Source organism: Tinamus guttatus, unplaced genomic scaffold (assembly GCF_059628265.1).
Source record: "Tinamus guttatus ecotype Peru unplaced genomic scaffold, ASM5962826v1 Tinamus_guttatus_pri_ptg000155l, whole genome shotgun sequence".
NCBI classification, from domain to species: domain Eukaryota; kingdom Metazoa; phylum Chordata; class Aves; order Tinamiformes; family Tinamidae; genus Tinamus; species Tinamus guttatus.
The window spans coordinates 8,109,330-8,135,344 of NW_028288689.1; the positions used below are offsets into that span (position 1 = coordinate 8,109,330).

At 41.6% G+C, this 26,015-nt stretch overlaps 1 protein-coding gene across 1 annotated transcript in view; it reads right to left on the bottom strand.

The window, feature by feature from the left end:
• The window catches only part of LOC104564571 (protocadherin alpha-2-like), a 160,364-nt gene that overhangs the window by 33,090 nt on the left and 101,259 nt on the right, over window positions 1–26,015 (bottom strand). Inside the window, exons 2-3 of the mRNA XM_088522729.1 lie at window positions 2,665–2,723; window positions 91–179 (exon numbers count right to left, since the gene is read on the bottom strand). Of these exons, the coding sequence (XP_088378855.1) occupies window positions 91–179; window positions 2,665–2,723 (148 nt within the window). The remainder of the gene's footprint in view (window positions 1–90; window positions 180–2,664; window positions 2,724–26,015) is intronic.

Here is a 26,015-nt window from a genome sequence, read left to right on the forward strand (position 1 = left end):
ACATAAGAAGAAATAAGACTGATACATTAAGAAGTGTATTTCAGTTAACATTATTCCCTCATTTATAAAGCCATATTCTCACATCCTTACCTGCAGTAGTGCTGGAGACTGTTGGCCACTGCTGATCAGGCCCTCCTGGTCCTCCACGTAAGATTCCTGCCTCCTCCATATGCACAGCACTGAATAAGCATATATCATGGTTAGATCATACAGTCCCCATCTGCCCTGGGTTTTATAGCACTCTCCTTCTTATTCTTCAAAATGTCATAACTGTTTGTCACTGTGCAAGCATCGTATCATGCTAACAAAGTCTGCTGGATTATTAATTTCTTAACAGTGAGGGTGACAGAGCACTGGAACAGGCTGCCCAGAGAGGTTGTGGAGTCTCCTTCTCTGGAGATCTTCAAAACCCGCTTGGATGCAGTCCTGTGTCATGTGCTCTAGGTGTCCTTGCGTATGCAGGGGGGTTGGACTAGATGATCTCTAGAGGTCCCTTCCAACCCTAAGCATTCTATGATTCTATGATTCTGTGATTCTATGATTTGAAAACTAGCTCTCTTGACTTGCAAAAATCATTTTTGATTATGTACTAAGACATAGTTGTGGCATAATTTATAAAACAAACATATTTCCAGGATGCTTTGCTTTCACTGATTGGAAATTTCTAGCAAGGAAGTCTTTGCTTTTATGACAAATTAGTAGTAAAACAAATTTAAAAAACGGTTCTGTTAGTTCTGAGGGCCTGTGAATGTAGTACTCTAACATACCTTGCTTTCATGGCTTCCTGTATGTGTTTGGTGAACAATTAGAAAAAAAAAAAAAAGAAATTAATCTTATCAAATTCTGTAGCTACCCATTAATTTTTACCAGGCTGCACAGCGAGCAGGTTTTTTTTAAAGCACTATTGCAATTGCTACACATTAATCAGCACCTTATAATAAAGAAAAAGAAAACATATGCTATTTTTTTAATACAAAACTAAGTGCTTATTTGTGTGTGATTCCTTAGAGAAACAGGATTCTGTGACAGTGTTGTCTGTCCCTGTCTCTGCTCAGCCGCCTCTCAGTTCCCTTCCACTTTCCCTGTTGAACTTAATGGGCAGTATCAGCCAATTTGACATATGTAATTGGTCACAATAACACCAAATTCCTACAATTCATATAAAAATCATAAGGTGGACAGATCACAACATCTCAGATCTTGAGATCCCAGGGAGGGACAGGAGTTGCTGATGTGAGAGAGCAGAAGGACACAGACACGGTTTCTCAGAAAGGCTTCACTGGTTTCCCTGCTTGTGGGACCAATTGGTTTAAATGAGCTTTTACTTTTCATTTATTGTACAAGCAACTTCAGGCAAAATCTTGAACTCCTTTTAGAAAAAAAACATGAATCCATAGAGCCAGGCTGGAAATACGCAAGAAGATGCCTGACTCAGTGGATTGGTAGAGAAGATGCTCAGGTAGGCAGGAGAATTCCTGCTTCTGGATCCTCTCCCAGACTCTTTTAATTTTGCAGTATGCAGTCAGGGACTAAAAAATAACAGGAGGAATATAAAAGAAACAAACCAATAAACCCAGATTTTTCTCTGCCCAACAGGCCACAGAATCAAGCTCCTTTCCTCTTCCTTTCCTTCAGTCTCTGAGGTTTACGTTCCTTTTTACACATCTATCCAAAGTCTGCTGCAGAGATGCAGAAGCATATAGGCTCCTGAACAGTCTCGGGGTAGGGAAGGGTCTGAGCCTGAGCATTTTCTTTCTATCTTATGGAGTCTCTTGAGCTCTGTAATGGATAATATTAATGGATAGACAGTTTTCGCCACAGCCCCATCAAACAAAAAATTTGGGGGAAAACATGAAGTGCTGAACATTTAGTGCTATTAGGATTTTTAAAAGCCTTTTAGTTGCCTCTAAACTTGTAATGTGGTCTTACTAATCATGTCAAATTATACCTGAAAATAAGACTATTTTGCTAATTTGCTCAGGAAGAGGAAACAAAGACATTATTTTACCTAAGCTCCATAAAAATAGCTTTATTATACTTTTTGTTTCAGATGTACTGCATAGAAAATTATGGCAGAGAATAGGATGATGAGCAGGGATTTTTAAAGATATAGATGTTTGAAAATGGTATTATTTTGCCTTCTCTGAAAATCTGAGTCTTATATCCTCAAAACATCCTTTTAACTGTGTTCATCACCTTGATTGCACCATATGCTTAATAAAATGCCTGCAGGAGCAGTGTACTTTTATGGTAATGAGAGGCAGCAAGATGGAAAATGCTGCAGAATCAATGTCGCAGACAGCCTATTGAAACACATCAGTATAGATGCAAACAGGGAGCTTAGAAGTAAACATAAAGTGTATAATCACAGTTAAATAATGCAATAATTGTAGCAATTATGTCTTGACATTCAGTATATAAAAAGCAGGAGGTAAACAAAACAAATGTGCACATCTGCAGAAGGACTGTTATAGCATAAGAGGTAGTCAAAATGAATCTGTAATATCTATAGACTGAAAGAGACAGTAGCAGAACTCTGATGCTTTCTGTCTCTGCCTACAGATATCATCGGTCTAGGGCAGCAGTGGAGCTGAACAAAAATAAGGTAGTTCTACAGAAGACACAGATAGAATTGCCCTTCATATCAGGAAGCACAACACATACCTTTGCATTCCTGCCCTGAGGGATGCAGAGTAACGCCAGTCAGGATTAGGGTGTTTTGGCTGTAGAAACAAAAGCCCAAGAAAACATTGTTAATGGGTGTTAAACACGCTGAAAAAAATGTGTTTCTGGCTAGTTTTGTCACTGTTGCCTACACAGAACCTAAAGGCTTCATTGTTACCAAAGTGTCCTAATAGAGATACTCAATTTTTGTGAACAGTTAGAGCAGCCAAATCCTTCTGCAAATCTAAAGAATCTTTTAAATGGACACAAATAAACCATCTGTGCAACTGAAAAAAAAATGTTTGGATGCCAGGACCTTTGACTACAGATGATCTGTGAGGAAAGACATTTAGTATTGGAAACCAGTGGACAATTATTTTGCATATTTGGAAACATTCTGGACAAAGAAGGAAAAAGGTCATAAGCCCATTCTGCTTGTTTACACGATAAAGCAAGGAAACTTGAGCTCCTGGCACTGGATAGCATCTGCATGACTACATATAAAATGCAGTCCTCTGTGCAAGGAGCACGTGGGCTAGTCTGCTGGCTGAGAGGTTTCTGCTAGAGTTTAGTGGACTGCAGAGGACTGCACTAGATTGTATCAGATTTGCAGACTGCAGCAAGTCTTTTATCAAAGGCAGACGTGTTCTTTCATAAAATCAAGAACTAAAACATTTTCCATATTCATAAGAGGGCATAGGAGAAGAGGGGAAATAGACAGCATTTCCTTTGACCGAAAAACTACATATATTGAACTGATGCAGAATGGTGTGCTAAATAAAGAGATAACTAAGAAAGCCCCTGTTGATCAAAAATTCCTCCAGAGAATCTCATTTACATTGTCATAGAACCATAACAATAATTTTTAGCTACAGTCAATAAATGGAATCTGAGATGCTGCAGAATTAATCACTAAAATACAATTCTAAAAACATAACATGTTTATTGGGGGTGGGGAGAGTGGGCAGTTCAAGACTTTATTTTTATGCAATATTGCAATCAGTGCTTAACTTCAGGTGCTTACATTCAAAGTTGTAAGTCCAGAGAAAGAATGGACTGCATTCATTCCTGGTGCAACTTGTACAGTGCCAAAAACACAAATAATGTATGATAGTAATGGTGTAATTCTCTTCAAGCCATTGGAGGCAGCCCAAAGTGAATTTTGTCCCATTACTTGAAAGAGAAAAAAAAAAAAAAAAAGTGTTGAATGTTCTGAATTATTTAAAGCCAGCTCTGCCTTTCCTCTTGAGGTTTGGCAAATGCTCTTCCCTGGATCAATACGTTTTATTCAAATAAAAATGGAGCAATTACAACTTACACCATTGCTCTATCACCATGTTTCCTGGGTCCAGCATTGAGTTTGAAATACTCTTGGATGATGTGCATCTTGGCGTTCTTTATGCTAGGACTTACACAAAAGGGAAGAGGCTGCCACTTGCAACCACACATTAAACATCTGTGCTAGCAATTTCCTTCCCATTTAGGCCCCAGTTCTCAGTTATGCTCAGCTTCTGCTGAGTTTAGCAGAAAATGGCTTGAGAAGGAGCCCGTTATGGTTGCAATACTTTCTGGTTCATTCCATTTTGGCCACAGTCCCAGGGACATTAGGACAACACAAAAGTCAACCACATAGTAATAGACAACTAAGTGGATAGAAAACACCACCCACTGATCAACCTCTCTCTCGGATTTGTCTTTCTTACTGTGCAAAGGGTGCTTACACCAGATTTGACTTTTCCCCCTCTGGGAATTCCCTTGCAGCAAGAGAACTGCCAGTTGAGGCGGGAGGAGGGGAAAGCCCATTTCCTCATTTTTGTAACTAACTGATTTGCACTGAGGTTGTTATTTTGCAGCTGACAGGCAGCCTGAAGAGAAGAAATCTTAACACAGTCCTGGGAAAAACACGGATGAACTGAGCTTACAACAAACGAAGAGCTGGAAAAAAAGTCTGATGCAAGTAGGGTAGGAGTGGGGAAAAAAAAAAAAAAAAAAAAAAAAAAAAACAGAAAGAGGAAGCCAAGAGGTAGAAAGATCTTGACTGGAAAAAAAAAATTCCATGTTCTGGTCTGCCCTACACTTGAGTTATCACAGGCCAACATGCTGCAACTTGCAAAACTGGTAAAGTCCTAGTTTTGCCTGTGTAACCAGATACTTCTTTTGTTCTGCTACAAGTTTTAATTCTTTAATATCCTCTATTCCTAAAAGAAAAGCAGATTGAATATACCTTTAAACAAGATTGGGCAATTAGGAGTGCAGAAAGCAAAAGTGTGATCAGTAATAGAAGTGACAGCATAACAGAAGACAAGCAAACCTGTTCAGTAGCATCATTCCACAATTCAGATGCAGCAGTGTTGCTTCTTACAAGTCCAAAAAGCAATTCATAGTCTGTATACTTGAGTTAGCCTATGTCTCTGTTCATGATCAGTCCACCTTTACCCATAACAGGCCAGCACGACTTTCAGACCTTAATATTTATGGATTAGAACATGACTAGATTTGGTGCTACAGTGCTTTATAGATGCAGACCACAAACTGAAACCTGCCTCATCCAAATGTGCTGTTAGGAGTCGCCATATTCTGCCACAATGTCTCTTCAGCAGAGTCCATGGCATTGCCAAAAGCTGTCAGCAGCTGTCAATCAGGTCCTGTGCAAATCCCCTGTCACAGGTTTTGCTACAAGAAGTGTAGCTGTGTACTAAGTCAGCACCAGGGCAAAGTACAGCTGAGAGAATGGCCAGGAAGTGAGAGTATAGGGAGGAAGGACAAAGAGGAACACAAACTCAGAAGAGGTTGTGTTCTTATCCTCATGCTCTTGCTAGAGTCACATAGTGCTGATGAAGCTAATACTGTTCCTTTTTACCCCTGCAGCTCCCAGCTCTTCACAAGGCTCTGTTTACTACCTTCCAATCCATCCCCCAATTTCAATTTCTTCTTAGACTGCCATCTCCCACAGAGAGTTTTGGAGGCCATGCATCAAATCTAATGGTCCTGTCCTTTCCACTCACCATTGGAGGTGATGAAAATCTCACAGTCTACCCCAGAAATGATCAGTTACACCTTTTTCTGGCTTAGAAGTAGCACATAACAACACACTTGTGAGAAGAGTCAAAAGTCATTCCAGGGACCTATAATAGTGGTTGCTTATTGCACTCTTTGAAAATCTCATGACAAATAACTTGCTCGTCCTGGTTCTCTCAGACACAAGGGCTACTCTCTGGCAACCACAGAACCACAAGCATTAATGTGATTAATCATAAACAGTCAACCTTATTTCAAAGTCTGATAAGCAAAGTGAATATATAACACAAAATCAAGCCACCTTATTAGCAGAAAGGCTCATCACTGAATGATTTTTGAATTACACTGGATGGGTTAACGTAGGGAGGATTTCATCAGTTCATCGAGAAAAGAAATTAATTGAAAATACATTGCTGGAAACACTCTGTCCTGTTTTATTCTTAGTTAATGTTTTAAAACTTCAAGGATTTGTCACTGAAACAAAAGGAAAAAATTAAAACTTTTGATGTTGGCTTGATTGCATATTCATGAAAATCGATGCAAAGCCTCCTATCTGCTACAGTGGGTGTCAGCACAGGGCCTGCCTGAGGTAGAAAAGTGTGAATCAAACATTTATAAACAGTTACCAGATGATGAGACTGATAAAAACATCCCTCTCTCTTCCTGTTTCCACGCAAACACACAACCGAATGATGAGGGATACTTATCAAATATATCAGCCTTGAAGCTGATAAATAATAAAATGTCTTTTAAAATCCCCAACTACATACAGCTCTGCTTATTTTCTGGGGAGACCATGCTGACAACTGTGGAATAACAGAGATTTCTACTGCTGATTCCCTACTGCAAAAGCTTATGATTAATTCAACATGGAGAACAAACTATTTATAGCCTGAACATACATTTACTGTACAAGAAATCAGAATGGAAATGGAAAAAAGACATAATCCAGTAATACACAGTTTGCTTCCTAGGAGTGATCATTTGCATTCCTAACTCTGAAAAAAATTAAGGTGACAAGAACAGGTAAATGCTTCAGGAAAGTTATTTAATAAGTTCCAGGGAGGGAAATCTGCTTTGTCTGCTTAATGCTGGATGTAGATTTCTGCTGGCACAGCAGTAACTCCCAGATTCACACTGACTTCCCTGAAGCACAGAGCACTGCCCTGGCATAGCCGAAAAGGTTCAGATGCTGCTGCTAAACAAAAGAACAAACATTTATAGTTAACCTTTACAATGTCAACAGGGCTAGAGAATTTCTTAAAGGCTTAAGTTCTTGAACTGAGATTGTAAGATATTCCACCATTAATACCTTTAAAGCCCTTGTGGGAAATCTCTGGAAGAGATTGCTGCAGACAATGCTGTGGGCTTACTAGATTTGGTCACTTCAAAACATGCTTGCCTTGAAAAGCAGTATCAAGATGTGTTTAACTCAAGCGCTGATGGTTCTATTCACGTGTTTAGCAGGCTGACTTTGAAGTGCAAAACACGGGGGAGATGCCAGAAGTAGAGCAGTGTGCTTAAAAAAAAAAAAAAAAAGAAAGAAAGAAAGAAAAAAATGCCCACGAATTCCTGGGTCTTACAGCTTTAGTTCTTTCCTGAAAAGTGTGCACAGATCACCAAGCAAAGTTATTCATGAGGATCACATGCAGCTGTATTTCTAAGTCACCCAGTAACCACAGAGAATGGTGGTAAAAAGAAATTTAGATCAGAAGAGCTGATATCTGCTTCTATAAAGACTCCCGAGTGCCTGCTCATTATTATGAGTGTGCTGCCTTCTGAGGCAGGAAATCTCAGCTAAGCCATATGTCAGCCTGACTGCTCATCCTGTATTGAAGAGAGAAGGTTGCAATGAGATCCAAGACATAATCAGTAAGGTTAACTATAGAGAGGGTGAAAACAAAACGGGAGAGATGAAAAGACAGACCAAGGAACAGATGCTTCCCAGTGGCTCTACAGGCACGTGAAGCAAAGAGACTGTAGATTAAGGTGCTGAAACCATTTCTGAAAACAGCAAATCATCACTGCAGCAGTGATTATTTTATTTTTTGTTGTGAGAGGTTCCCACTTGCCTGCCTGGTCATCCCATTGTAGTGATCTTGTTAATTAGAGCACGCTACTCATTAACCCTGCATTCTGACCCTTACCATTAGACTCACACCAGCAGTAAGTGTTTCTAAGCTTTGTGGTGCACATACTAGTACTCTTCCTTTACACAACATCTTTGTTTTGAGACATTCTTATAAACCTATGAAGGACCGTAGTAACAAGCAAGGTAAATGTAGAAGCAGAGACAGAAATAAGCTTCTGCTATACCATTATGACACTACACAGTACAAATCAGAATAACTACACAGAAAAAAAGCACATATAAAAAGCACTTATAAACATATACAAGGAATTCCCTGCCTAACCTTAATACACTGAATTTTCCCTTCCTCTTCATTCATGCAGCAACAAAATGACAACAAAGTTCATCCCATCTTAGCACAAAATAACAGCTTTGACCTTACATTTAAATACGAAAAGGACCAAGCCCTTGTTACACAAAATGTTATTGAAATTATTCCCAAATAACTTTGAGATATCTTCCATCTCACTGTGAAACAGCATTTGCAAAATAGTACTCTGTGAAACCTAAGAGCTATTTTCATGCACAGTATGCATGCATATGAAGCCCTTTCAGCTGGCTCTGTCCTCTTCACTGAAAAGTTAACAGAAGAGTCATTTTCAAAAATTGCCAGAAAGAAAAACCTACTTACATTTTCCAAAAATAACACACAAATCAGAGATTAACTGGATAAATCATTGTAAGGTACAGTAATGCTTGTCACTATGGTTTACAGGTGAAGGGCACGGGCCTCTAAAGACCAATATGAATTCATTATGAATAATAAAGAAAAACATCGCTATCTGAAAAGATCACTGTCTTTAAAAAGAATGCTTTGATGTTGCTAAGCAATGGGTGGCATGTACAGTGTACATCCTGGGCTTGAAACAAGGGAGTACATGATTTTGTAGTACATTAGCTAGGAATTACTGATTAAAAACTATTACACGCACCTTTATCTCATATACAGTCAACACTGATATACTTTTGTGAAATGTACTACCATAAACAAGTTTAATAAATAAAGATCTGGAAAAAAAACATTTGTGATAAGCAGTAATTGTCACAATTTCAACTCTATTTAAATCACACAGAATTACTGGAATAATTGATTTCTCTTCTGGAACACAACTCCACATGGGCAGGCATTTGTATGTTTGTTTGATATATCTCTTTACTTCTGAACTCCAAGTTTGGACCATGAGAGTTGCCTGATCTGCACTGGAGATTTCAAAATTTGCTAATTCATTGTATTCAATAGACTGATTCTTTAAAACGTGACAGAAATTTGCTAAATTAATTTCCTACTGCTCTTAAATCAAGGGAAATTATTTCCAATGATTATCCCTCTATCTTTTAGAAATTCAGATTTAAGATATATATGTATATATTCCATGTTCTGATTCTCTTTCATACATGCTTACAGAGTATATCTCACATAGCCCGCTATGATCAAACAGATTCTAGTTGAAAAACTGTATCCATGGTAGATATTAATAACTACAGCTGCATTGATTCATTGTTCAGCACATTATACTCAAAGTGAGTTTAAGGCACAAAAACTACGGAAAAAGATCCCCCATACCACACCATGGTAATATACAGAGAAACACTGCAGTGATTTTAAGTGGAAAATCACTCTTTCAAAAGAGCATTTTTTTTTATGGAAGCCCTGCTAATCCTTAGGATTTGTATATCTTTAAATACCAGTTGTAAAAGATGCTAACATCTTCCTACTTAAATAGCTATAAATAAACAAAGAAATAGGTCATATTTCTGTGCAAGTACACACAAGCTAGGGTCCTCTCCATCCCCACCACATTTTTTCCTTTCACTTCCCCATTCTTGGATATATACTACACATTAATGCACAAACTGACACATGCACACACAATCCTATGGTACAAACAACTTACAGTATTTGCAAAATGTTCATTTTTGTCCACCATAATTATTCTCTCCGGTTGGGCATTTCTGGATTTGGCTTTATTATCAGTAAACATGACACCGTATAAAACCTACACACCAACTGCAGACTGGCTGCATACTTTACAGAAAGCAACCATTAATTTCTCACCATGGGAAAGTATTGAAGAGGTTAATATACTGCTGGTGAAACCATAGGGATTAAACACTTTTCAGTATCGACTCAGCAGGTTAGAAGTTGTTACACCGCAACATAATGAAGGTAACTTGTTATAATGCTCTAGAAATATGCCACTGGATTATCACAGTCCAGAAAGCACAAAATTTAGTATAATGCAGAAAGATAGTTCTGAAGTCTGTCAAAAGACAGACTGCAGTTTTCAGACAATGAAAATACACCCACACTGGTAAGCAAAGCCCATTGCTGTAGTGATTTAGCCCCAATAACTTTGTCTAGGTATGAAATCAATAAAGTTGCAAATATCTATAATTGCCATAAAGTAGCCTATTGATTTCCAAGCTAATCTCTTTTTATTTTTTTTCCTACAGTACTGGCTATAACATTAAAAATGTAAGACCATGTGTGCCATACCCTAGTGCTCTGTGACAGCAAGCAGTTTTAGATCTCTAGGAGAAAAAGGCAACACTCTATTTAGCACATGCTGAAAAAAAAAATAGCTGACAACAGACATATATGCTGAACTTACCAAATGGACCCTGAAAGCCCCAGTATTTACCTAGAAATAAAATGCACTGCACAGATTAAAATTCCTTAGAGACGGGTTTTGTAGTTATGTTTCAGCAAACCCAAAAGGGAATACAAGGAATTCAGGCCTTCCAGTTTGAATCTCCTTTAAGCATCAATTTGCCCAGAGCACTTGTCATTATCCATGGAGCCTCACCTCGTTAGGAGTAATGGAGTCATTTTTAAGTATAATCAGGTTTTGTGCACTCTGCCCACTCTGTCCTGTCAGATGCCTCTCAGTCATCACTGCAGAGGGACCAGTTCCTGTTGGGCCACAAGTATTGTAAAACATAAAAGTGTCACTTCCTGATCCTGCAGTTAGGCAAGCCTTATAGCAGTAGGTCTTAGTGAGAGACCCGTTGCCCCTCACTTCAATGAAATGGGGCTGCACTTTTAAACCATGGGGCAACCTAGTGTCGATGTTGTTGTTGGCCTGCTTATACATTTCAGCAGGGCACCGTTCTCTGACCCCACAGAAACCGGTGCAGCAGGAGTCCCCGTACAGACTATATCTGTAGCACTTGATAATAGTAAGCCCAATAATTGCAAAAAGGAAAACGAAGGAGATGGCGCTCAAAGCGATAATGAGATAAAGAGTGATTTCTGAGTAATTCCTCGTACTTTTAACATGTCTTCTTGTGTCAGGGATGATTTTGGAAACTCTGTCCACCACAGCAACTGTGATGGCCACTGATGAGGACATCGCTGGCTCTCCATTGTCCCTCACCTCCACTGTCAGGTTGAAAGTAGGTGCGCTCTCTTCCCCCAGTTTGCGAGTAGTCCTAATCTCCCCACTATGGAGCTCCACCCTGAAGAGATCCGAGTCTGAGTTTTGTACCAGGTGGAAAAACAACCAGGCATTTTGCCCTGAGTCCCCATCAATAGCTATAACTTTGGTTACCAAATATCCTGCATTTGCTGAGCGTGGGATCATCTCCAGGGCTGCTGAAGTGTTGGTTGAGGTAGGATACAGGATCTGCGGAGCATGGTCATTCTCATCCGTGACATAAATGTAGACAGTGACAGCGCTGCTCAGTGGTGGGATCCCAGCATCCTGGGCCTGGACAACTACTTGGAACTCCCTTAGTGTCTCATAGTCAAAGGAGCTGACAGCATATATGTTGCCATTATCGGATTTAATAGAGACATAGGAGGCGACAGGTAGCCCTTCAATCTCCCCATCCAGTAGAGAATAGGATACATAGGCATTTTTGGCAACATCCGGGTCGGTGGCTTTGACAGTGCACAGCAAGACCCCAAGGGGGTTGTTCTCAGGTATGTAAACTGAGTACGCAGGTTCCTCAAAGTGTGGGGGATTGTCATTGATATCAGAGATCTCCACATGGATCACCTTCTGGGAGGAGAGAGGGGGTCTCCCAGAGTCGGTAGCTGTAACTGTGATGTTGTAGGATGCTGCCTTCTCACGGTCCAGGTGGCTCTGAGTGACCAGAGTGTAGGAATTCTTGAAGGAGTTGAGTGTGAAGGGGAGGCCAGGAGGAATACGTAGACTCACCTGCTTGTTCAGTCCTGAGTCCTGGTCAGTGACACTCATCAGGGCTACCACAGTTCCTGCCCTTGCATCCTCTGGTACTGGGCTGTACAGGGAAGTCAGCTCCACCTCAGGAACATTATCATTGGCATCCACAATGTTAACTAGCACTTTGCAGTGCCCAGCCATGGAGACAGGGCCCTGGTCAGTGGCTTGCACATAGATCTCATAAAAGGATGCTTCTTCATAGTCCAAGGTACCATTAACCCTTACCTCCCCAGAGTGTGGGTCCACACTGAAAAGCTGTCTCACCTTCTGTGGTGTGTAGCTGCCAAAAGAATAGATCACATCCCCGTTGGAGCCCTCATCAGGGTCTGAGGCATTGAGTTTGACAACTAGCGTGCCAGGTGGGGCATTCTCCAGGAGGCTCACAGTGTAGGTGGAGCGATCAAAGGCAGGTGGGTTATCATTAGTGTCCACAACTCGTACAGAGATCTGGGCTGTTCCAGATTTGGGGGGGTCCCCACCATCCACAGCAGTGAGTACCAGCTGCTGCAGGGCACTCTGCTCCCGGTCCAGGGGCTGCTGCAGCACCAGCTCTAGGAGTTTGCTCCCCCGTTGGAAGCCTTTGAGGTCCAGGGCAAAGTGGTGGCTGGGGCTAAGCTGGTAGCTCTGCACAGAGTTGGTACCCACATCAGGATCCTGGGCACTCTCAATGTGGAAGCGGGCCCCGGGCACAGCAGACTCACTTATTTCCAGCCGGTAGTCCTGGCGAGGGAAGCGCGGCGCATTGTCATTGATGTCCAGCACCTCCACCTCCACGTTGTGCACCTCGATGGGTTGCTCGATGATCAGCTCCAGGCTGAGGAAGCAGGAAGGGCTCAGCTCGCAGAGCGCCTCCCGGTCCATGCGCTCCCGCACCAGCAGCACCCCGCGCTTGGGCTCCAGCTCCAGGTAGTGCCGCCCGCTGCCCGAGGTGAGCCGCGCTCCCCGCGCCGCCAGCCGCCGCGGATCCACGCCCAGGTCGCTCGCCACGTTGCCCACGAAGGCGCCGTGCGGCAGCTCCTCCCGCACCGAGTAGCGGAGCTGCCCGCCGGCCGCGCGGTCGCCGCACAGACCCAGCAGCAGGAGCAGCAGGCCCGGCGCCGCCGCCCCGCCGCGGCTCTGCCGAGCAGCCGCCGCCATGGCCGGGCGTGAGGAGCCCGCCGGAGCCCGGAGCCGCCTCGCCCGGCCCTGGCCCGGCCTCACGCCCCGCCGCCGGCTCCGGGCCGCTTCATGCAAGCGGCGACTTGCAGCCACCGGCCGTCTCCGGCCCCATTGCCGCCGCCGGCCGCGCCGCTGCCCGGTCCATGCTCTCCCACTGCCCGAGACGGCGGCTCCGGCCTTTCTCCCTCCGGCGGCTCGGGGGAGGAGGAAGAGGAGGCGGAGGAAGGAGGAGGGACCGGGAGTCGCTGGATCCGCTTTCTCCTGCTCCAGCTGCTGCGCGGGAGGAGGCGGGGGAGGACGCTAAGCCGCGGCTGGCTCCGGTTCAGCACCTGAGCAGGGAACAGCGACAGTGAGGCCGGCTTGAGGCGGGGGAATGGAGGGCCTTGGGCAGCCAACCTTCCTCTTCCTCCTCTTCCTTCCTGCGGCTGGGCACAGCTCGCCCACGCCACCCCGAGAGCCCCTGCCCCGGTTCGCCGAAGAGAGCGAGGCCGATCCCGGCTCCGCCCGCTGCCCCGGCAGCACCGTCCGCATCCACGTGTTGCGCCGGGCCCCCCTCTCTGCCCGTAGCCGCGCGCTGCGGGGCGCTTGGGGGGCGGCCCCGCTGCGGGAAGGACGCGGAGGCGGCTGCCCCGGCCCCGCTTGTCTCCGCCGCGGTCTCCCTCGTTGCTGGAGGGAGCGCGGGGAGGGGCACCGACTGCCCGCACTTGTGGACCTGCTGCTGCAGTGCAAAAACGCATCCGCCTGGGAGGCTTAAATCAGAGCAGGGCTCCGAAAAAAAAAAAAAAAAGAAAAAAAAAGTGGGACTCCAGCCAGGTCTGGTGCGCTTGCTGGTGCCGTCTCCGTGTTGCTGCAGTACGTCTGATGACCTTCGTGGAGAGCTGCCCCTCTGCTCCCTTGGAGATTCATGCATGCTGCTGCACCAGCCTCCTGCCCGGTCCCTGTGGCCCCCCTCGCCCCACTGCCACCTTCCCCTTCCACAGCATCTCTCTCTCTCTCTCTCTCTCTCTCTCTCCCTTGCTGCAGCAGCCATGCCCTGACAGCAGCGCGACTGGGTGAAATTCTGCAAGTCACACCCAGGAGTTATGAGTATTTAAGGTGGGGGGGGGTTGCTTCAGCTTCTCACCCAGTGCAACAGAAAGGCTCCAGGTGATCTTGGCCAGTTGGAGAGAAGATGTTAGTGCAATAGTATCTGGTTTCTAGTTACCACTTCTTCCCGCTCTGCCCTCATAGTGGACAACTAGCCAAAAATCAACCAGAGCTATGAAATATGAAACTGAACAAACTCAGCAGTGATGGGGCAGCGGAGGGGGTGGGGAGGGGAGGGCACACAGCTGTGCACCAAGGTTCCTACAAGTTTTACCATGATGCTACAAATGCTGACAATAAACTTAAATGTTCATTCATACAGCAACTGAATCACCAACCTGACATGTTCAATGAGACAAACCAAAAGACATGGTCCTCCAGGGGGGCAACTAAGTTGCACTTATTACCTACTGCAGAAATTGCTTCTCCACCAGGATTTTTATTTTCCTTTTGTTTTGTCCTTGCATGCCCCATGCAGTTTTCTGGAATGACTGATGAGTCCTGTCTGGATTGAGCTGGTCTCTCAAGGGGGCTGGAGACACCAAAGTTCAGTTAAAGGGTGTCTCATTGTCCTTAAAGGGGATGGACAGCCACCATCATGTAGAGTGGCTTCTGAAAGCATCTTGGGCTATAAACCACAAAGGTTTTTATTATAATGTAGCTGGTGCCCAAACCTCAGAGAAAAGTTGCCAGCTAAGAATGACTACCCACCTATCAGCTTCTATCAATGACCACTATTATCAGAACAACATTAAGAACACCCCCAAGTAATTGTCCTTGTATTTATTCACATGTCTAGTGTCCAAGCATCTGCAAATACTGCTGTGGCACTACTCAACCTGCTTATATTTTTAAGTAGGACAAATGTACCCTTGTGAGAGTAAGAAGGGCAGATAAAGCTGCCAAGTGCCTAGCGCATCTGGAAATCTGCCTGTTTCATCCAGTTGCCTGAACAGGAGCCAAACACTCAAAGAAAAAGAAAATAGGCCTCAGATCTTTGGCTAAGCACTTGCTTTTAAGATCACAGTATTCAAAGATTCAGAGCAAAATGCCTTGAGGTCCTCATGCAAAAATTCAAATTCATATTTGTGGCCATTTTTGAGTTTTGGAATGCATATCTATAGCAATACTAATACAAGCAGATTAGTTAGCTCCATGTAAAAAACAGCTTGCAGTCATCATATAAAACAAAAACATGAAGGGATAGAGATATATATAACCAAATACTGTCTTCATGCAGACAGTCCACAGAGCATTTCTGACCCACGCTTTCCGAAAGTGTATGGCAACAAAGTCCTGTAACAAATACTGCTCATGAGTAAAATACCAAAAGTCACAAAAACACAGTGCAGCAGGGATGTCTAAAGGGCACTGGCAATGTCTTAGGCCCTAAGGAACATATTTAGCAGAAGTTCTTCAGGAAATGGGAGTGCCCATACTAAGACATGCTGGAAAACCAAAACCGATCTCTGTAGGCAATGCCTTTCTCACCACTAGCTGTTTAGTCACGACGTGTGAACAAATCACAACTACCAGACATCTAGAGGATTTAAATACCATCAAAGATACCTTTTGACTTTGCTCCTAGACCCCAATGATTAACTCCTCTAATACACACTCAGGCTCCACGCTAGTATATACCCGGCAGCATTCCCAGCAAAGAAAGTCTGATGAACCCCAAAAATTTGCTGTAAGTTTACATGCTACCTTGGTTCATCTCACGTCACATCCAACATCCCACTCTGGATAAATAGGACTGTGCACGTCTGAAGTCTGGCAAAACATCACGGAATATAAAATCAAATGGAAATAACACATACTAGACTGAGCCATTTTAGTACATATGTCACAATATATACATTCCCCTCAGACAACATGCATCTAAATACTATATTCTTTAATTTTTTGTCTCCTACTTTCAGAACTCTATCATTTGGCTTCTGGCCTTTTCTAGAAGTTTTATTGTACCAATAAAACAGGTACTTTGATTTCCATTTTATAAATTAATGTCATAGCTTGGTTGGTTACAATAGCACTAACAGCTTTTTTTTTTTTTTTTTTTTTCTCCTGAAAATATTGGTTTTGTATAATTTATGCTGAAAACATACAGTTTATATGTGAGATACTGAAACATGTTCTGAAAACATACTGGGACCAAATAACCATTTGCTGATAGGCTTGCTAATCACTGAATTGATTGGATATACATAGATATGTCTGAATTAACAACAGTGTAAAGCCTAAACAATATTTCTCTGTAGATAGTTCTCTCAAGAGAGATATAATTACACAGAGACATAATTCTGAAGATACAAGTGACATTTGAAAAGGAGTAATTTTGAAACTGCTATGTATCAGGAATGATTTTATTTAATATTGGTATTAGAATCACCTAATTTAGTTGAACTGAAATAAAACTGTGCTCAGGTTACTTCATTACAGAAAACTATACAATCCATTCTCTGGTTACTTATATGAGGCTCACAGCAAAAGGAGAAAGAGATTTTTTGGGGGGCGGGTGCGGGAAGTGACTGTGTAACCGCGCAACAGGTTAACTGAAGAACTCCAGGGCATTGTAACATATGAAAAGACATTTCACTTCTTTTTAAATAATTTCACCTTCAATAAATCACATCCCTTGAACATGGCATCCAGTAACCGAACATCATGATATAGCTCCATTCTGAGCTGACAAGAGGTCAACAACTCCAAGGATTAGGCTCTAGATTACTGCATGTAATCTTGCAAGCGCATAGCTTTTTAGCAATAAAGAGACTTATATAAACACTATATAAACACTCTTGGCTCACATAGATTCTGCTTAGAAATAAAACAGTGTACAAAAATATGGAAACAGGTCTGGGGAATTCATTTAGCTTAGTTATTAACAAACAAGCAAGCTGTGTCTTCTCTAGAAAAACCTGGATTTTGTCTCTGCATATGTATGTGTGCATGCATGCACGCATGTGGGCCTAAGATTGTCTGCCTTACTTCAAATTAAATCAAGTCAAGAGGAATGGCAAAACCATCTTTCACGGCCCAGATTACCCCAAACACAGTGGAAAACAATACTCAGAAATGTAAGGGTAACTTGTACCCTGTCACTCAACCTTGTGAACCTTTCTATTTACCATTTGCCAGTCAGGTGCTGCACCACAGCAGCCTTCTAGCCCACAGGTACTCTTAAAATCTATGAAAAAAAACCACCTTAATATTTTGAACAGATGTTCACATTAATTCCTCAGTCCAGCCCCAGCTCTCACACAGCTCTCCGTGGATTCCTGCATCCTTTTGCATCCTACATACTCCAAACCACCCGTCTTCTCCAAGGAGAATACATACAGAAACTTGTTTCTGGTAGATTCACGTCTCACGTACTATCTTACCAAAAGAATACTGCTTAAAAAAGGTAAGGCAATGTAAAGACAGGCAGGAAAGGGATTCATACCCTACAGTGTGTTTCTGCCTGATAATTTTCCATCAGGTCCTATTCAGCCATCTGAGCTCAGAGATCCTGAAATATGAGTGAGGAAGTTCAGCAGAGTCAGAACAGAGCCACTCAGAAATCCCTTAAACAGCAGCTGAAAAGTCTCTTTCAGCATATGGTCTGGGTTTTCTCTGTTTAGCATTTTTCTGAGGACACAGGATTCTCCCTCCTCCTAAAAATATGACAAAAATGCCTCCCCAGGGTAATGGCACTTTCTTACGTCTAGATCAAATTACTTTGTTCCCATGTTCCAGCTATCTTCTGCACTTGAATTACTTGCTAACAAGTCAACTTTTTACATATACCTTGCCTCTCCTTTGTTTAAAATAGACAAGTACTATGCCAAATTGCTCAGTTGGATCAACTCTTTCATATCTTTCCATGAATTCATCCTTCTCATTGATCTGAATCCAGCTGTTAGGAATCTCCTTTGCAACTCAGATATCTCAAGCCAGATTATTTTAAGCATTGCTGTTATGGGAACCTAGGCTGCTAAACAGGCAAACAAAATCATGCTTGCATTCAGGTCACAATCTCTTTCCTTATGGTCAGCAGCACACTTACTGTTGTTTTAGAAAATGTCATGCAAAGGAAAAAACAAGCAAACAACAAAAATGAACAATCAAAAAACCCAAACAAACAACAACAACAACAACAAAAAAATGGTTGGTTAGGACATGGAGAGGTACGTTGGTGGCTAATCTCAATTCAGACAAACCACAGACAAAATACATATAGCAGAGATGTCTACAAACTTTTTTTTTTTTTTCTTTTTGCCTCTAGTTCCCTGTGTACTCTCAATTATTTTGGTCTTTTGCCCAAAATATAGGGCTGGATATTCCTGATTAATTTTATCTTCTGCTATATTTTTCTGGTGGCTGCAAAGTCCTTCCAGTAAGCATTATGTGACCATAATGTCACACCCTGTGACATTCTAAAAGAGATGACATTAAAGCCTTCGGCATTGCCAAAATAACTTCCACTTTTGTAAAGTCACCACAAGGCCTGAAGTGCTACTTTTACCGCCAAATGTTCTTTTAAGGTTCTGATTAGTATGTTTTCCCTCGTCACCATTACATCTCTCTCCAGAGCCACACTCTTTGTTACTCTTCTCTGCACACTGTGTTTCTTTAACTCAAGCCATCATCACTAAATTTCGGTTCAGTGAACTGTATGTTGCTTTATTTATCCTACTAAACAAGATCTTCTGCTAGGCTTGGATGGTCCTATCAATCTGTAAGTCTCTAGTGAGGACTCCTGAACTCTCCCAATTGGACATCATATTGGACTGACAGCTTTAAAATTGCCCGTATTCTCTACTTGTTCACAGTCTGGTTGTTAAATGTGTCTTGCCCTTCCTGTCTCTCCACTCTTCATACTAAATATGTTTCATATATGTTTCTTTCCCTATTTCTAATCACAGCTTAATTTCAATTTCCCAACTTCTCCACTTGATTCCTCTCACATTCCTTTACCCCCAGTATCTTAGGACTTTTATTCATGACCTTCTGGATGTAAAAGAAATACACAGTGTTCCAAAATGATGCTGATAAGGGCTGCTGATGTCTCCTTCTCCCCTCCCTCCCTGTGTTTTCTGTATACATCTCAAGTAAAGCAGGAAGCTAAGCACCAAACACTGAACCAATGGAAACAGAAACCTAGGTATAAAAATAGAGACCTAGAGACAAAAGTACAGGCAAGGAGTAATACGAGGAACAGTCACCTTCTTTACTGAGAAATACTGAGAACATTTTCTTTAAAGCCTATCAGTGCCTCATTAATCAGCAAAACAGTTCAGAGATGCATTATAAAAGACTCCATCTACCCAAACAGCTAAGTGCTGCCTCAAGTTTAAAAATGTAGCCTGAGTTACATTTAGTAATTTTCTTTCCACTCTCCGCTTACTCCAATGTAACCACCCAAATCTGAAACTTTGGAGTCTGAATCTGAAAAAGAGCTCACAACACTAGATTTTCTACGCCTTGTGGTTACATTGTTTTAATACTGACCTTAGTTTGCCTTTGAGTATGTTAAAAGTATCATCTGTCCAAGCCCTACCTATAAATGATACATCTTGTGATAGATGAGATGTTGCTTTTTAGAACATCAATGCTTTCTCTGCTTTCTCCTTCTTCCTGTGCATTTTTCAGTCTTGGTCAACTGCTTCTCTAACCATTTCTCCTATTTTCTTTTCCTCTTCATTTTCTAAGAGTAATTATTTCCATGAGTTCTGATAGTTCAGGGAAGTATATTAAAAAGTGATAAACACAAAACTAAAATGTGATAAATTCAAGATATACAGAAATTAACCTTAAGATTGCTTGTATTTAAGTTCTTGAGTCCTATATCTAGATAATTCAATTTGGAGCCACCAAACTGCATGAAAGACATTATGTAGGTCTCCTTTCTTTTTGAGAGATGCTCTGCTAACACATTGAGTGACAGGGTAGCCACTCACTATGGATGCTTCATGCTTTTGATACTCAGGGAATGTTTCATTGCAATGTCTTTTTATTGGCCTGTCTGGCTACCTCAAATACAGCAAATCCTCTGCTGAATAAATCTACTCTCTCCCCACAGAAAAGAGACCAGACTCACCCCAAGCTTATGCCACTCTGCCTCCTGACGTTTTGAAGAACTGTTCATTTTACAACTCTAGCTGAAACATGCATTAACCTATTGAACTGGGCTCCTAATGCCAGGCACATTTTCCCTGCAAAACAGACCTACATGCAACCTCAGGCCCATTCAACAGCTTAAATGTTGCTTAAGTGTTTTGTGTTTATTCTCTATACACTGATGCATTTCAGTATACTTCCAATTTATGGCCTAACTCACTCTAGACAGACCAAGATAAAATAGAGATCGAATCTGTACAAAGTAGAGATGGATCAGCCAGCACTTATAATTAAGCAGCCTTCAGATTGCTCTGAATTGCTCTCACTAGCTGAGATTCACAGTTCTGTCTGTTCTTCCCATGGCACATTTCTACTCCAAGGCTGTATGGGAGGTTAGCACTGAGCTAAAAATGTCTGCTCCAAAAGACTATGCTGTTCTAACACAGCAGCAACTCATAACTTGCTCTTGAAGCTAAATATGTAAAGCAGCACTGAAGTGATGAAGGACAGATTTTCTGAATACAAAATCAGACCCAAAATAATACAGTACTGATTTCTACAATGCTGCTCTAAATGTCAGCAATTTGTAAAATTAATAAAATAAATAAGTTGAGTTTAACAGTGTATGAGTTATTTTCCTTTTCAGTGTTGCATTTTAGAATTAGCCGTTTAACTGCTGTTTTCCTGAGGTTGGAAAAAGCCTATGTCAAATTTGCCATGAAAACAAATCATTTGAGCTATGCTTTTTGAGACATAAAACTGAGCCAAATCACCACCTCTGGCTATGCTCATAAACACAACTCCCACGCCTTCTGCAGCTAGGGATTCAGCCAGCACTGTGATAGCTTCTCTAGCCCAGGGTGATCACATCCATGATGAAGAGATTGAGGAAAATCTCTTGTCACAGAACCTGCTGTTTTTAGCATGGACAGGGACAATTTCACCTTGTACACAGTTTGACAAAATTGTCCTGAACAGTTTTGACATGTACCATGTTCTCCAGCGCATGAACAGAAGATGAAAACCTTTAAACTATTTTAAAGAGCAGCTGAGGAGAGCCATAAAATAGGCAGGAGTAGGTTACTGCACTCACCCCACAAAACATACTGATTCTGTGAGGATTTTTATGAGAACAGTAATGTAATGGCTTCTGCTCCACTGTTTTCTGTATTTCATGTATCTGTACAGAAATGGTTGAGCAGGAAAAGTAGGGCAGGCAAATATTTTATTTTGTTTGCTAATTCTCAGCAGGCATTTCTGAGCTTAGAAGATTTTACTTCAAATCCTAATAAAAGAAAAATCCATCTGTCCAAACTGTGTTCTGTTTGGACTATTTTTAGCAGATAACTACATACACGATGGGCAAAATTTTACAGTCCTAGCTTTTGCTGATGTTATCGGACCTCAGGACAAGCCCCATTGATCTCCCTACTCAGCAGAACCAGGAGCATCATTTGACTCTGAATAATCCCCTCTGCCAATGACTTTGTTGTATTTTTGTATTTCTTTTGGGGTCCTGAAGCTCTATGGCATCCCATACCTTCTTTCTCACTCCCTACTCCTCTTTCTTGAATAGACATGCCAAAGTTGGTTCTGGTTTTCCTTTTACTTTTATTTATATCTCAGCCATTGTATGCCCTTCACTGCTCCTTTACCATCTCAGTCATGTTTTCCCTTTAATAAGGTTACCAGAACAGCAGAGAGAACAAAACTCTAACAATGCAATTACAAGTAGTACCTGATAAACTGCCAAAGTACTGTCTGCCAATAATGTCTATGCATAAACACAGGAACATTTTTTGCTTTCTTACTTCTTGATAATATTGCAGTGACAGCTAGAGTGCATTGCATACAACTAATCCAAATCTTTCCTTTCTGTAATTCATGTTATTTTACTTATATCCATGTATCATCTTTCTTTTTACAAGAAAGGATTAGTCAGAAAAATATTAAAATGGGTATGAATGAAATATAAATGTAAGCGTGTGTGAAAACACACGCACACACACACACAAAAAAAAAGGAAAAAGAGGAAAGATATGCATTAATCAATTATCATTCAGATCAAGTGGAACAAAATGGCTTCAGACACAGTATGAAGAAAACAGAGAAAAGGACTGGAGCATTAAAATACCCAGATGAGGCTAACAGGAAAACTGTGAAATTCAAAAGCTTTTCCTAATACTTACGAGGCAGTGAGACTAAAGAAAATGGGGGTGGGGGAATCCCAAACATCTTATTCCTAGAGAGTACTGAAAGCAAGTCTCAAATCAGCCCACTGTCACCAGTTAAGAACCACCCAGGAGACACAATAACCATTGTCCCTTGTATTCTCTGTCACGTACAGGTGATACTTGTTATGCCATTGGGCTCAAAATCTGCGTGTATATAAGGGCAAGTGAGCAAAATCTAGGAGAGGATGAGTGAGAGCAGGAAACTTGCCGAATACCACCAATTTTCCCTTTCATAAGATCTTGCATTCCATTTTCAGTTTTGTTATACTCCTGCATATAAATTTGACATTTTTCTCTGTGAGACAGTGTTTGTACACAAATAGTGCCAGATCCGGAGAGGGTTCAGTCTGAAAGGATGAGACAGAGCAATGGGCAAAAGATACTGTGAGGAAGCAAGAAAGAAAGACTGAGGAGGCCGAAAGAAGAACAGACAACAGTAACTTTTGGAGTCCAGACAGGTTTTGAGAAAGGGTCAAAGGGCACAGCTGGTACCAACTCTCTTCTCCAGATCCACTTCTCTTTCCCCATACAGACATCATCGCCAGGCCCTGCTCCTTCTCCACAGCTCCTCATAGTCTCTGGCACTCGCTGCCACTGTTGCTACTGGAATACAGGGCTGAATGCAGATAAGAACAGAGCAGGAGAGGATGGGGTGCTGGTTGTGACTCACGGCTCACTACCTGAATGGGAACAGCAGCAGAAAAAGCAGCAGTGGCCAATGAAAATATGAGAACTGCAAAATCACATGTAGCATTATTAAAGAATCTGTCACTGTGACATGAAAAATCCTCTGCTGTACAGGCTGAGAGGTCCACCTGTAGGTGCAACAGCTATCAATTCCAGAAGGATAACAGCAGAAAGCTGCTGCCTGCAGCTGCCTTGGTCAGACTCTGCATGCCAAGGTTCAGTGATGGTGAAATAGCTCTGCTCAGATTCATCAATGCAACAATTTCACTTCTGATTTAGAGCAAATGAGAGCATCTGAGACAGAATACCTATAAGTGGCAGCAGAGAGAAGAGGAGAAAGAAGGTGTGTGTGATGGGGAGAGAATATAATCCAGAAGCCCAGAGGAAGAATAAGAAGCAGCGAGTCTCATGCAGCAGTAAAAGGAGAAAAAAGTTCCCTGTAGGCTTTTCAAAACATAAGGCAAGACAAAAGGGAAATGATAACAGTAGCAGCTGATAATGCCATAAAAGCCAGAAGTCAGGAAAACTGGGTCCTGTTCACTGTTACATCAAGGGCTTCATAATTTTTGGCAAGTCTCTTGATTTGTTTCTAAAATGTCAGCAATATCTGGCTCAAATAGCTATGGTGAGGCTTAAAGCACCACTGCAAAGTACACTTGAATATTCTCAAGGAAGAAAGTACATACAATGCAATGTATAATTTATTACTTGTAATGGGTGCTAAAGAGAGAAAACATTTCCTTAAGCATGCATTAAGTAAATCTGCTCTCAAGTTTATCTCCAGGTATCTTAAATCTTAGGCAACACCAAGTATTCATGTTTTGACCTTATTAAAATCTCAGTACTTCTTTCCTCAATATAGAAGTTGGAACTGAATAGGTCAAAGAGGTTGACATAATAAACACCCTTGTAAAAACTATACTATACCCAGTGTTTAGTACTAAATTGCACTGCAGTATTACTGCAGATTTGCTTTAGGCACTTGCAAATTAATTATTGTGTGAAAAGGGAAACCCCATATCATATGCACCTGTTCCTCCAACAGCAGACAATGATTTTTGGATTATTGGATGTCCTGCCTGGTCCTCATCTACTGTTCCAGAAAGGCACAGATGTCCCATGCGTCCTGTGTCCTATTTGCCAACCTTACAGGGACAGCTCAGTAGCCCTTGTCACCCTCAAATGACACCAGACATCCAACTTCAAACTGAACTAAGTTCAGTGTATTTCTTTCATCCTTAAACAGAGATACCAAAGTAGGTCATGTGAGACTCAGAGTATTAAGAAGAGATAATGATATCAAATGTAACCAACAAATCCAATTTCCAATCCTGGTACTAGTCAAAACATTGTTCTCAACAACCAGACATGCTTCAAATGTCTCAGCATGATTCTTTTTTTCATTTGATGTTTTTTTGAACTGTCCTAATTTGGAGATAGATTTAATGAACGAGCATTTGGAATACCAACTATTATTGGCCGCACAGTGAGGAAACCTGAAGTTACAGCATTTTCACTGGAAACAACATCTATCAGGAGTACCAGTGCCCTTCTTCCTGTTTTCTGTAATACACCAAATGATGGTGGAAGGCACCATCAAGTCCTTTCCATGGAGAAGGAGGCCACATTCTCCGATCATTATCAGAGAAATCAACAGACCAGTCTCCAGCCAACAAATGCCATTAATGAGATCAGCAAGGCAGCGTGGCTTTGTGCCTTGGTAACTGTATATAGGTATGGACCGAAGATCCTGGGTCTGATCCCTCTCCCATGGTTTTATACTTTTTAAAACAAATAGTTAAGGGATAAAATAAGCAAACACTTTGGGTAGTAGGAATTAGATCTGAACAAATGGTAAGATGAGATGACCTAGGCTGGCAAGGACATGATGAAGGGAGAAAGAGAAAAACAGAATGTCAGAAATATAGAGAAGGATATCTAGAGACAACCCAATCTGCATTTCTACTCTTTAGGTATTTCAACAATATCACCAGGTTATCTTCAACCTATGCATACACCAGGATTAATCTTGACATTTTATATTCACCAAAGACTAACATTTCACTTCAGTCCTCTGTTCAAGAATACTGGCACATAAACCACCCATATTGAGCATGCTGCCAAATGTTAATACTACTGAGTTATTTTTGCTCTTTTCATATCTATCTATATATGTATATACACATACATACGTACATATACATATATATACACACTGCTGTGATACAAAAGCTTTTAAAGAGTGGGGTTTTTTTTGTATTTTTGGCTATATTTTGTTGCTAGAATCTCTCTAAAATAATGTCTTGACTCTGGGTGCAAAAATGTCATCCATTTGAGACATAGACACTGCCACTCCTGGTACGATGTTGTCAGTTCTCCTCAAGGTCCATTAAAATCAGCCTGGCTGATGCATCTTCTTACTGATGGAGCTTCCTGACAGCTCATGAACAACGTTGCAACCAAAAGATACTTTCAGGTGTTTTCCTTCCTAGGAAACTCATGTCTACCCATGAGCTCGTATCTATGCTGGTTTTTGTTTGTTTAATTCTGCCCCATCATTGTACACCTCTTAACCTGACCACTTAAAGCTGTGTACTTTTTCCTTCAGGACATGCCAGCCTTTCACCTGTCACAACCGCAATTTTGAATTCTATTAAACAAACTACACATATACTTTTTCTGCCACAGTCATAATTTATAAGTATCTGCTTTCGAAATATCCCTCTAGATAAAAAGTTTTGCATC